The sequence below is a fragment of the Sprattus sprattus genome, assembly GCF_963457725.1.
Source record: "Sprattus sprattus genome assembly, chromosome: 10".
NCBI lineage: Eukaryota > Metazoa > Chordata > Actinopteri > Clupeiformes > Clupeidae > Sprattus > Sprattus sprattus.
Window position 1 is genome coordinate 27419354 of NC_137908.1, and position 13101 is coordinate 27432454.

Below are 13101 nucleotides of genomic sequence, written 5' to 3' on the forward strand. Positions count from 1 at the left end.
CTCCCCACGCAATGATTTCATCTTTCAGGTCCTTTTATTGCAAAAACAGTTAAACAGCATAAGCTAGTCCGCTGGAAATTCACACTACGATCTCAGCAGTAGCCTACTCCTCGGCGCTAGGATCCGGAGGAGTGTGTACTCTTCCCTCTCTCCCTCGCCTTTTTCTCCCCAGCCTGTTTTAAAGTCTCTGCCAGACTTAGGCTCACACGCTACTTCCTGGATGGAGGAATGGAAAGCTTCCAGCACTGCTCCAACTATTATCTCTCTGTTTTCGCTTGAACTGCTGCAACTGCTGCACGGACGTCTACCATAAAATTATACGTTATTTTCCACCTTCCCCGACTAATGAACTGAATCGGAATAGTAGACTACATCCCTCCCGTCATGTGTATTTCGGGGAGTACTGCGCTGTGTGAGAGGTTTTGAGACAGAAAAACTGTTTCCTGACCGTTCGAACTTCGACAGATTTTTCTCAGCAGAATCTACTCCTTTCAGAAGCAAGAAGTTTGCCTGGGCGCCACATTTGCGCTGTAGGTTTTTTGGTGTATTTACATCGTTTGGGCAAGTTTTTGTTTATTTTACAGACTATTCAGTCAACAGTTGCCTTATTTATTGGTTGCTCTCCATGTGCAGAGTGACATGCGGAGGCTACTGCAATCGTGTTGTTGCTGGATCTTGTCTCTGATTTTGTCCGCCTTCGTGCTCTTCTGGGCCGACTGTCATCCCGGTAAGTTTCTGAAATTAAAATGTTCAGTTCATTAGCGTATGACGTTTGTAAATGACGTTTTAAAGCAATCGTAAACTGACAAACCGAGAGGAATGCGCTATAAAATATACACACATATTTCCCCCATATGTATTTATAAGCTTTTTTGACACAGCCCTTTCGTAAATGACACCCTGACTTTTAACGTTTGCTTTGACTTCCTACCTCGATATTAATTAATCGGACTGGGTGTTAAGGACTACAATCTGATTAGCCTATGTCTTGCAACAATGTTGCCATCTTGCAGTATAAGAAGAAATAACCTTTGATTGATACATGACACCAGGATCTATAAAAACCGTTATTTTACGGGAATGATGGTTGTAGGCTATAGCTAAAGCCGCGAGTAACAATGTAACTTGTATTATAAAGTAGAACGACTGCAATCTTAGAATGCGTTGTTTTTATGCAATATTTGCACTCACCATATTATCATTCTGCGAAACCTCATACGCAAGACAGATCCTAAATACCGTGGTGAATCTGCATGCCTCGCATCGTTCTAAGTAGGACCATTCTTGACAGCGAGAAAGGGAAATGTCCTTTAAACCTCTTAAAAATGTAGCGCTGTTTGATAATCCAACAGGAGATTGAGAATTTCGGCTATCCAAATCCCGCTCACATAAAGATGATTCTTAAAACGCATGCCTGTACCACTAATCAATGATATTTTATCGTAATTCGACCCCCTAAGCACTACAAGACAAAGCAGAATTTCTGCCTAGTTTATTATCATGTATTATTTGAGTGACCTTGAATAGGAACCATCAGTCTTTTTACTATTTGATCGTGATGACAGCAATCCAAGAAGTGTACAATCATCACCACCGGCTCAAAAGAGCACGTACATCCAGGTGGTGAAATGCATTTTCTCTATGCATGTACTTGTCTATGATGTGGACGTGGACATTCTCACCTGCATCATTAGTTTAAGGTAGAATAGTTAAAGAAAGCATATAATGACCCTAGTTGTCCTAGTGTATAATGAATCAGAAATTTGGGACCAATATTAAATATAATACAAGAACACATGGGTTTAGTTATTTATCTGAAGCATTTTGTTGTTGCGTTTCTATCACTAGTAGCAGAGTAGAGGTTTGTTTGTAGGGTATAGAGGTGGTGGCAATATCACTTTATTTCCCTCAGGGATTCAGTCCGATAAGTTCACATCAGTATAAACTATGAATGCAACTATGCAGAAGAATGGCATGTAGCAAGATGTTACAATTCCTGTCAAAACATCAATATGCATGGATTGTTTTCTTTTTATCCAGTTTGCATAAACAGTGCTGACCCAGTTTTGGGTTATTTTTTTATAGTTAAATCTAATCAAAGTCGCATCTCATTTCTCTCCGACTGCATGTTGTAATAAAATTCCCATTGCATCGGTCCTTGCTTTCATGGTGCTAGAACTATAAAAACTTGCCACTAATAGATGCAACATTAGCATTTCTTTTCATAAAATGACAAAAAACTTTTTAGTATACAATTGACTCTCCTCATACACATTTAGTCATACTGACATACATATATTAAAGTAAGATTGATATTGAAGGACAGGGTTGAAAAACTATCTGTATTTAAAAAAATTAAAAACATGACTGAACTTCAGCCATGTTAAACATTCGGATTATAATTTCTTTTGTGTAGCTTCCCATCTCCCCTCATGTCGTGTGTGTCTAGGGGGAGATGTATTAGCAGGACTAAGAGCTGGAGCTGTTTCCTCGGCAGACTCTGTATGCAAGCCCAAAAATGTCAGCACTCAACCCGGGTTAGATTTCATTAGAGGGGGTGATGAATGCACCATGAATAAGACATTGTCACCAAAGGACAAGTGCCAAGTGCACCTCAAGGACTCGGACATATTGATATACTTCCCTCTTTCCTCATCTATTTTTTTTCTTGCACATTTATTCATGTAGTCCCTCTCTCTCTCGGTCCCTCTCCCTCTCTCTCCTGATAATAGCTTCCCTGCCCAGTATGAGGTTGTCAGTGTGCACTGTACTATAGGTTGGGCTGGGCGGAGTACAAATGAAGAGATAATCTGTGTGTTTTCTCCGCTTGCTTTATGAGCCAACGCTCTTTGTCTTATCCCCTGATTCTTTAACAGCCTCTATGACTGACTCGCCGTATTCTGTTCCGCTGAAAGGTTCATTTAGCAGGCTTTGGTGTTTCACAAAACAGCCAGAGACGCAACGTCGCAGAAAATGGAGAACAGGGCAACTTTATTTATGCCCGCCATGCTCGTATGAGAGATGTGGCCAGTCTGCTGAGTCCGCAATGAAATGGCAGAAAAAAAAACATCTGTTGGCAATCTAAAAAAAGTGCTGAATATCACCCATGGGGTGGCTCATCTCACTGCCTGGCTCTGACCTTAGTGAAGGCTCAGGCGGTCTTCTGAGTCACAATGGTGTTGATGGAAAACCGTATTCTCCCAGCCACAGTGAAAAGAGGCATAAGGTTTTGCGTTGCTGGTTTGTAACCAACCTGTGACCAAACCATGAGTTCAAAATGAAAGTGATTGGCATGTTGGTCAGTGCCTGCAAAAAACATTTGAAGCAGATACATAGAAAAGAAAAAAATGCCCCTCAATGTCGGCTGTTCACCCCTCACATTATTTAAAAAAGAATATGACACTAGTACCCTGTCCTCTCTGAACTGACACTTACATCTCTCTCCCTTGTGGGTGATACCTGAGTTTGACATTTAGGGAGGATTGGATGTTCCCTTGGCCTCAGTAACAACATTATCATCATCATCTTTCTCAGCACTGGCTATTATCTGTCTTACTGAGGCACCGAAACAGCTATAATGTCCGCCAGGTCACTTTATCAGTCACAGAGGCTGTCATCGTCCGCAAGCCCCTCTAATAGATTGATTAAAAGATATGGAGGGACGCGCACAGTTAACCGTGTGGGTTGCTATCAGGCAGCGGTTGCCTAGCGATTTACCGCAGGGCTGTGTGACACTCAAGAAAACATGTTGTTTACATTGCCAGGCGCCCGGATGTCCAGAAAACTGTAAAAACTGCCCCCCAGCCCCCTGAGAATATGCTGTATGGAGATGTATATCGCCACCTTCCTGAATGATGAAAGACACAGAAAATAACGGGATTCAGCAGCTGGAGCTCTCCATTGTTCTACCTCATTGTCTCAATCAGGACTGGCTGGATTCTTTTGCTGCGGAGGGGTGGGAGTTTCCCATCATTCTCCTAGGCTTTTTCAAATTGTGCTGGGGCCCAGTCTGTTCTACTTTGAAAATCTCGGTTTCTTTTCGGGTGGGCATTTTGTCTTTTCCTCATAAGCCTTGCCTCAGTTAGCACGCTTCCTGCTCGGCCCGTTCTCTGCATGAGCGGCAGCCACCATGCTGATAGATGTTGGGCCTCTATTATGCCTGGTCAAGTATGGAGAACGACAGTCCTTAATTGCAGCTTTTAGAAGCTCTTAATGCCATATGAGAGACTGGTCATTAGGAGGGGTAGACAGAAATCTTTGTCTGTCCTGATTTTTTTTAACTGTTGTTATTATTATTGTGTATGACTTTCTTCTGGAAACTTCTGTACTTAGAACTACCCTGATGGGCCACTTCTTTTGCTACAGGGTGTTGGTGTATAATTTGCATGTCAACCAGATTGCCAGGCCAAAAAAAGGTACCCTAGCTGTAAGGACATCCCACTGTGTGTGTGTGTGTGTGTGTGTGTGTGTGTGTGTGTGTGTGTGTGTGTGTGTGAGTGAGGGCAGTGGTGGAATGATAAAAGTAGTCTACTGCACATTTTGTCCGTGTGATGGGCTGTGTGGTCATAGTGTGCAGAGGGTGTCAGAGCAGGGTGGGTAGTCATTGCTCATACACGCTTAAACAGCACACCATGCCTGCTGGCCGACATGGCTAGCTGATACTCCTGCGCCAGTCAGGGCGAAAGCTTAAAACGGCACTGAGACGGATGGAAATATACGCATGTTCATACAGGAGTTGATCACATTTAGTGGAGCCACAGTCTTTTAACATAACAGATGCATTGTTGAATAATGACTAAGTTTAGCTAAACGGCTTTGCTAAAATGGTTTGTGGTGGAAAACATGTTAATAAAATCTCAATAATCTGTGTGTGAAGATAATCAACAATCAGTACAACCACCACGATAGTCTGACAAACTACTGAACTGATTTTCACTATTGATCTTAATTAGATTATGTGCATTCCTATGTTTTAACGTGTGTCAAGTATAGCAAACATACTGATGTTTAAAAAGTATTAAGCTGGGCATGGAGGTCAGGGGGACTATCTGCACGTCTGCTGGGAGCTCCCCACTTTCTCCAAGAGACTATTCATTCTTAACCTGGGACCCTTCCCGTTTCTCAGATGAACTGCTCTAAATCAGGAGCTGTTTGGTTTAGCCTCTACCTTGAAGTCAGGTGCAGAGAGCAGACCAAAATTGACATGAATATTCCTGGGCCAAACGCATCCTCCAATTCAAAAGTGACATAAAACCCACAGGGAAGGGTCAAGGAAGATTTAGTTAGATAAGATTCATCAGGTATATAGAAAGGAAATGCAAAACTCTGTAAATCCAGTATAGTCTCGGAACTTGCTCAGGTTTATGGTGGTGGTATTATTCTGGCAAAATAAACCTTTTTTGCTCCACATTCAGCCTGACTTCATAATTTTTTTTAAAGTTTCTTTTTTTTTTATCTAGGTCTGAAAATAATTTTAACCTCATCAAAAACCTACAAATCAGCCACGACAGTTTCCTCTCAGACTTAAAGGGTGTTTCCCTACGGTAAGCTTCCCATGTGTAGTGGTACGGGTCTGCATTTGCATAAACCTATGTTCTTTGGCAACACTTTTTCTGAGATTTCACCATGTTTACTCTATTACTCTGCGCTCGGGTTTTGGGTGTGCTTAAAGTGCTTAAAAAGACTTACATGCGCTATTGAAGTTGGCAGTGGAACTATATGCAGATGGAGGAGAGTACCTTCATAGAGATTTAGCCTGAACTCCGTGTATTTTCTTCCAAGCGCTTGCCCTCTCTCAGAGGTCATAATTAGCCCAGAGCTGGAGTTATAAAGAAGATGAGGTTGTGCATTCATTATTGGTTTAGAGGGCTGCTCCTGCTCATCGTTGAACGTTAAATGTCATATCTGTGGAACAGTCTGATCTAGCGTCACCGTCTCCGTTTCCTAACTCTCTCCCTCCTTAGGCGGTGGTACACAAAGCACTGTGCATTTTCATAGTTTCACAAATGAACTGAAGACATTTTGCTTGCTCATTAAAATAGTTTGAAAAGGGTTTCTTTCTTTCTTTTTTTTTACATGGTTTTTACAAGGCCTGTATGACAGAATTAAAGTTTTTGTAAAAGTATATTGTGTACTGGAACTTTCTCATGTGGTTTCTAGAGGACTTTAAGAATCCCTTTTATTTCATAACACAGAGACCATGCCAATCCTAGAAGTAGTATAACTTCAGACAAAATAAGATGATAAACAATAGTTTATGTTCAGATTTGCAAATAACTCCTTCACTCTCAGTCATACTGTTTGACAAGACATCTGATGTTTTTTCACCAGCAATACAAGGTGGTAGTGTATTGACCACTAGAGGGTGTGGGATTTAAAAAGCTTTGTTGTTTTTCATTTCATTTCAAGTGTTCTGTATTACAAGACAAAATGGAGAAAAAGCCCTGAGTTGCTAGCCCCTACTGCTGACTGTGCTGTAGTGTGCTTACTCTAGATTATCAGTGGCATTAATTCAGTCTTTGCTAAGGCACTCAATCAGAGCCTTTGTAGAAAAGTGCTAAACTTCATCCATCAACATTTCTCCCTAGCTGGGGCCCCTAACTGCTTCTTAAATTAATTTTTCTTTTCACCACCTTCATCGATTCAGGGGCCTGTTTTCTTTTTTTTCTTCCTTCACAGAGGCACTTTCAAAACAAAGTCGGCCCTCTCCAATCTTCTGGCTGCCGATAATTTGTACCTTGATCAAATATTTACAAGAACCTGCAGCAATACCTTCTCCCTACCCCTCCCCACTTCACATTCGGACTCGGAGTGCTTAAATCTACTCTTGTCGATGACCTCACTAACACAGTTGTTGCGTAGCTGGCAGATAAATGGACCATCCCTCACTTTAAGGAGAAGCAGCTTCTCGAGTTGCACTGTTTTTCCCCAAGATGATGAGATCTCTAAAGAGCTTCCTTTCATCTCTCTTTGTTCAGTTAATGTCATTCTCGTGCCTTGTCAGGCCTTTGGCAGTGACAAGTTCACTTCCCAACCGATTGGCCGATTCAGAAAAAAGACTGGAAGAGGAGAAACTATTAGACACTTCCCATTCGTCACCACCACTTCTCTGAAAATTGCCGCCCAGAGCTATTTGTTTTTGTAGGCAGAAAGAGGGCTTTGTAAACCAATGCATTTTCTGGGAAATGTAGTCACTGATATTCTGTATGCTATTTTTTCACAGACATAATGCATTAGTGTTGCATTAGGCTGGCTGAGTGTGCTGGACTGGTTATTGGCTTGAAAGCGGAGCTCCTGTTCCCTTGGTGAAGGGGGGGGGAGTGGGGAGAGAAAAGGAGAAAACCACATGCCAACAAGCGTTCTGTCACGGAGTCAGTGGCGGGCCAGAGAGTGCATTGCCTCCTCATTAAATTCTCGCAGTGGCGTTGGTTTTTCCACTTTAATGCTTGGGAGAGGCTGGCCTCCTCCACAGAGAGACTGGGACATGGGCTGGGGAGTCCACTGTATAGGCCAATTTGTCTTACTTTTAGAGAGGCTGCTTAAACTGAAATGCTTCTTTCTTTCTTTCTTTCTTTCTTTCTTTTCTTCTTTTCTCTCTCTCTCTCACCCTCCCCCTTTCTTACTCACTGCTCCCAAATTGACATTTTGTTTTGTGCGCTCCAGATATCCGTGCAATAATCAGTCATCCGCCGATTGAATCTGCAGTGGAAATGCGTGATGATGATCAGGGGCTGCCCTGAGTAATCTGTCCCAGCAGCACCAATCATTCGGAATTGAACTGTGTAGAATTTGTCAAGCAATAGCTTTCTACCCCGAATAGATTATGTGACATCTCTTTTCCAGTTGAGGCAACACATGTTGTTGGTCCTCGCTTGCATTCACCACGTCCTCTCTGGCTACCGAGACAGAATATGATTGTTTCGGGTCCTTATCAAAGGCGTTTGGAAAAAAATTGTATCCTCGAGACAATTAATGCAGGTCATGTTTTGCATTACTTATGTCATGAAATGTATTAGCTGTAATTCCCTTTAGAGATATGCTGTTCTTTGTTATGCAGAGCTTTTGGTGCCGAAGGCTTTCTCTGAGATACGTACCTGGGGAAATAAATGAAGTAAATTTCAAAATGAAACAACTGGGGTTCTTTATGGGTGCAGCAGCACAGCGAGCAGCTCAGGTTTTTAATAGGCACCATATTGATTCTTTGACATGTAACTGGTGGCTAATAGAAGAGCGTTTTCAGCATTAACTCAGCTAGCCTCCTCCCCCCCCCTATCACTGCCTAATTAATTGTCAAATTATTCAAATATCTTTCCTCGTGACATTGTAGCATTTTCGGCTCTGTTTCAATGCACGTCCAACCGGTGTAATTCCATAACCACAAGTCAAGCCTTTTTCTTCTTCTTTTGTTTTATTAAATGTTTGTTTTGTTTTCATGCAAAGGACACAATGAGGGAGCCGCTGATGCTATGCTAATCTATTCCGAGGCCATCCATTTTCCCTGGGAGAGAATTTGCAGAACTGATATTGAGGGTCTGAATGGCTAGTCGGAATGAGGGGTCTACTTTCAATCACACCTGAAAAGGCCTCAGCTCAAAAGGCTAGCCAGAGAGCAGCGTGACAGTGGGCTGAAGAAGAGCGGAGAGAGTGACAAAGAGGAGGAGTGGAGATGAATGTAAGCATCTCATTTTGAGAAATCGCTTAAGTGTGCAATCAAACACCAGGCTTGCTTTCTTTCTTTCTTTCTTTCTTTCTTTCTCATCCTCTCTCCATCTTTGTGTCTCTTTCTCTCCCTCACTGTCTGCCTATGCTCTGTTTTGTGCAATCAATGCCCTCTCCCTTTGTGGATATTAAAACAATCATTGTTGTAAAGAGTCAGAGAGGAGAGCTGACGCTAACCTCAAAGACAGGCATGGTGTTTTCAAATGTACAACCGTAAAATCAATTCAAGAGTAGATACTCTTTTTCATGTCTGTTAAGCTTGACAACTGTGATTGCCTTTCTGGCTGGCCTGGCGCACTGATGGCTCACTCTAGCCTGACTACCACTGATAGGGTTAGCACTCGCTGTCTGCTTATGTGATGTAGTGCCAGCCGAACCCTTCCAAACTCTTCGGGTTTCGTTTTTAAAAATGAGAAAAAAACCTGCGTCCAATCGTAGCATCGATAAGTATCGTGCTTGGCCCGTGCAGTACGGGTCGCCTTCTAAATTTAAGATTTCCGGCCTTACAGGCTGGAAGGGGTTTCTCTCCTGGAACCAGATGTTTAACAGATGGGCCTGCCCAGATCTCACCCTGGAGGCTCAGGAGTTTCCACTCTCCACTCTGTCCTCTGCGCCTCCTCCTGCCCTCCCCACTCGCTCGCACTCAGACACACACTAGAGCCTCCTCTACACTGGCTTGAGAAAGAGCAGAGCATTTCCAGGAAGGACTTGGCCAGGCCCCTCTTTCTATTCCTCATCTGCAGACAAGCGGCTGTGTTCCACCTGAAACCCCCTTGGATTTACACTGACGCCGCAGCCATCTTTCTCGAGTTAATCACCTCAGGGCTCCGGTAGAGATCTGCCATCAAGGGGGATGGGGGAGGAGGGGTTGGGGGGTGTGTGGGGTGGCGATGGATGACCCACAGGGGAAATAGAATCGAAAGCATCCAAGCATGGCACTGTGCAACACACCAAGGTGCCACGGCCCCCGCAGACATCTCACTGATGCATCGGGAGGGAGGCGACTCGGGTGATGATGAGGGACTGATGGTGCTCATTTGCATAAGATGGGAGTTTGATGGAAGGGGTGGGATGAATGTTGGAAGAGTGCTGTTTCACTCACTTCTGTCCTAGTCATTCACTTTTTTCTTCTCTCAAATACTCTCCCAAGAGAGGAAGTTTGAGACAATTCAATGGTTTTGGCGCTATGTAAATAAAATTGAATTGAAAGTTTCCTTATCTTTCAAAATAAAGTTTCCTAATATCTTTCCTAATAAAGTCTCATTCTATGTGTGACACCAAGACAGTGAGTGCAGATACCAGGATGTATCGCATTTAAGACTGCTTGTAGCTCTTTACCATGTTGGCATTCATACCCTAAAGTGACCTGGCATTAGTGAATGCTCATGGCTTCTCAGAGCAGTATGTTTTAATAACCTCCACTATCTTAAAAAGGGTTTGTGGGGGGGGGGGGGGCATTGTGGTGCGAGCCAATAAGTCCCCCATTTACGGGCTAAAATGCCCGCGGGGACACAGGTTCGATTCCGGCCTGCTGTCGTTTCCCGATCCTCTCCCCACCTCGTCACTCCTCACTTCCTGTCCAAAATGCTTCACTGTCCGATCCAAATAAAGGCTAAAAAGCCCATAAAAAAAAAATCTTAAAAAAGGTACAATAATATGTGTAATTATTACTAATTACTAATCATCTTATTTTTCCACATAAAACACAGACTAAAACCTTTTTGGGAGAAGCATACAATGGTAGATTTGTTGTTGATGAGTACAATTATGAAAAGCCCTTACACAGACACAAATTTCTGTGAAATACACACGCCTAAAACCTTCAGACATGGAAAACTAGTGAAAAGCATTATACATTTTTTTCTGTAAAATTATTGCAGAATGTTTTGTAGCTCTGTGCATGCAAAAGATTTAAGAAATGTATTTGAACGAACATAACTAACTAAAATGACAAATCTTACCAACTAAGCTGTAAATTAAGAAGTAGTTTTATCACAGTTTGCCAAAAAAAATGTAGTTGAATGAAATGGGCCCACGGATTTGTTTTCTGGCTTGTGTGTGAAATAGGAAATCTTGATTCACTTCGGGCCCTCGGCACTTTGGTGTGAAGCCAAGGAAATGGCTTTCAGGCGGTGTCACTTCATGGATGTCCACTGTGACAGCATGTTGACAAGCATTCACGGAACGATCCAGAAAAGAAAATCTAATTACCATTAAATGCGGATGAAGCTCCAGCTTTGAAATGACTCCAGGGCCTATTACCTAAAATTAACAAAGAGCGAGAGAGACAGTTCCTCCCCCAGCCCCCCCCCCCCCCCCCCTCCCCCTTTCTCTCATCCACTTACAGGCCCTTAGTGGTCACGCATTGGAAGCCCTTGCCACAAGCACTTTTTCACACTTTGTCTCAACGCGGGCATGTTCAGATATTCCCAGTTCAAATATGCATGGGCTTAAAAATATGTGCCGCTGTCGTCGTCTCTGTTGTTGTCTCTGCCCGTGTTGTCGCTGTTGTGCAACTCTGCACGCACAAAATCGGCTAGCTTTTTTTGGGAATCCCAGTTCCCCGCGGCTGCCTGGGAGGGGGATTATGTGGTCTGCGCGAGGCAGCTGTTTTAGGCCAAGAGTGTCCTCTGCAGTGGGAATGCTGGGGAACAACTCTTGTACCGTGTACTGTACGCGCTGGAGACCCGGGCACCGCACACAGAAAGGGCTATTGTATTGCAGGCAAAGTGTTTTGGTCCGTGTGGCAGATGGCTGGTAACAAAATATCATTACATTTCCGCTCTGGGCTGTGCTGGCAGCCAAATGATAATATAAAACTCTGAAACCTTGGCAATAATGAGATTCTATGACCTTATTACCTAGGAATACAGCATGGGAAAAGGGCCGCAAGCAGAGAGCTGAGCTGTAGATGATGGGGACTTTTGGCTCCCTTTTTTATGCTTCTCTGTTTGGCCTGCAGAATGTGTCGCTCTGTGTGTGAAAATGTGTGTTTGTTTTATTTTGAGTGGAAGACTGTGAAGAAGCATTATTTTCTCACACACACACACACACACACACACACACACACCTGGGTAAAAAAACACAGCAGTACCGCTCAGATCATAATTTGTATCTGTGTTACACCATGGAAGATTTTATGGAGTTCTGTTATTTTGTTGAGTTACAGGAATGTTAGTATTTTTTACAGTAGTTAGTATAATTTTATGTTTTTGATTTATGAGTTTTCTCTGGGTCTCCTCGTGTGCATTCCCTCACCCTATGATCCCGGTTTCGCTTTCACAAACAATGTACAAACTCTTCTTCACAGCGGGAGTGACGCAGCATGACAAAAAAAAGTAGGGCTGTGAGTTCAGTAGAAAGTAGGACCAACCAGGGAAGTGACATTTTCAGTCTTAAGTGCCTTCTTTTTATCTTCCCTGTTATTTCGTTTTTTTGGGGTCTGTGTTTGTAATTGACCGCAAACCTTTATTTTTCTTTTAAAAATGATTACGAAAAAAAAGTGCCTTTTGGGTCAGTGACACCCCTGGGGTTTTGATAAGAGTCACCATTTAGGAAGAGAGGGGTAGAAAAAGGCAGAGAAAGAGAGCAGGGTGGGATAGATTAGCTTGCCCACGAACCGAATGATTTAATTATTAATCATTGTGGGGGTGCAGCCCAGCATGGGAGAAGAGCTCTTTGGATCATTTCACTCCCTTCCCCTGCAGTCCAGTGTTATGGAGGAACTGGGGGAGGTTGGGGGAGGGGGGATGGCAATCACAGTTTCACTTCAGGGCTGGATTCCACTCACGAGACGTGTTGTTATAAAACGACTTCATCCTCCACCCCCTGTTATCGGAGGTGCGGTGAATCGACCAGTTTTCTCGATTAAGAATGAAAACTCTTCTTTATCTCTCCCTTTGATCCCATTTCATCCATTTTCTTTCTGTCTCGATTAGTGAAAGTAAGCGTCTCTTCAAGGGTGTAAAAGAGAAAGAGAAGTCTGTCCGTTCGTATGGGCAGCCAGATCTCACGAGCTGCCGCACCCGTAGTCGTGACTTTTTTTTCTCTTCTTTTTTTACTTTGTTGTGTGGCCAACTTGCTCCTCTCCCTCAATGTCAACACAGCAGTGATATTTGCCTGTGGAAGGGGGGAATGAAAGCACAGCCAGGGATTTTTTTTTGTCACTTTTGGTGATGACATTATTACAGTGCAGCAGTTGCCCTGGCGGTTTGTAATCTCTCAGCCATCACGGTCACGGCGCTATCATCAGTCACACTTCTCTGTGCCCCCCCTTGTGTGGCATGCTCAGGCACGGAGGGGCGGCTGAGAATAGGGGTGTGAGTCAAAGTCATGTTGTATAAATAGGAAGATATATCATCATGAGGCGCCCTGGGCCCGCAC

At 43.3% G+C, this 13101-nt stretch overlaps 1 protein-coding gene across 1 annotated transcript in view; it reads left to right on the forward strand.

The window, feature by feature from the left end:
- Nucleotides 1-620: 620 nt before the first annotated feature.
- ptprga (protein tyrosine phosphatase receptor type Ga) overlaps nt 621-13101 on the forward strand; it is a 203564-nt gene continuing 191083 nt past the window's right edge. Inside the window, exon 1 of the mRNA XM_080845877.1 lies at nt 621-727. Within this exon, the coding sequence (XP_080702003.1) occupies nt 640-727 (88 nt within the window). The 5' untranslated portion in view covers nt 621-639. The remainder of the gene's footprint in view (nt 728-13101) is intronic.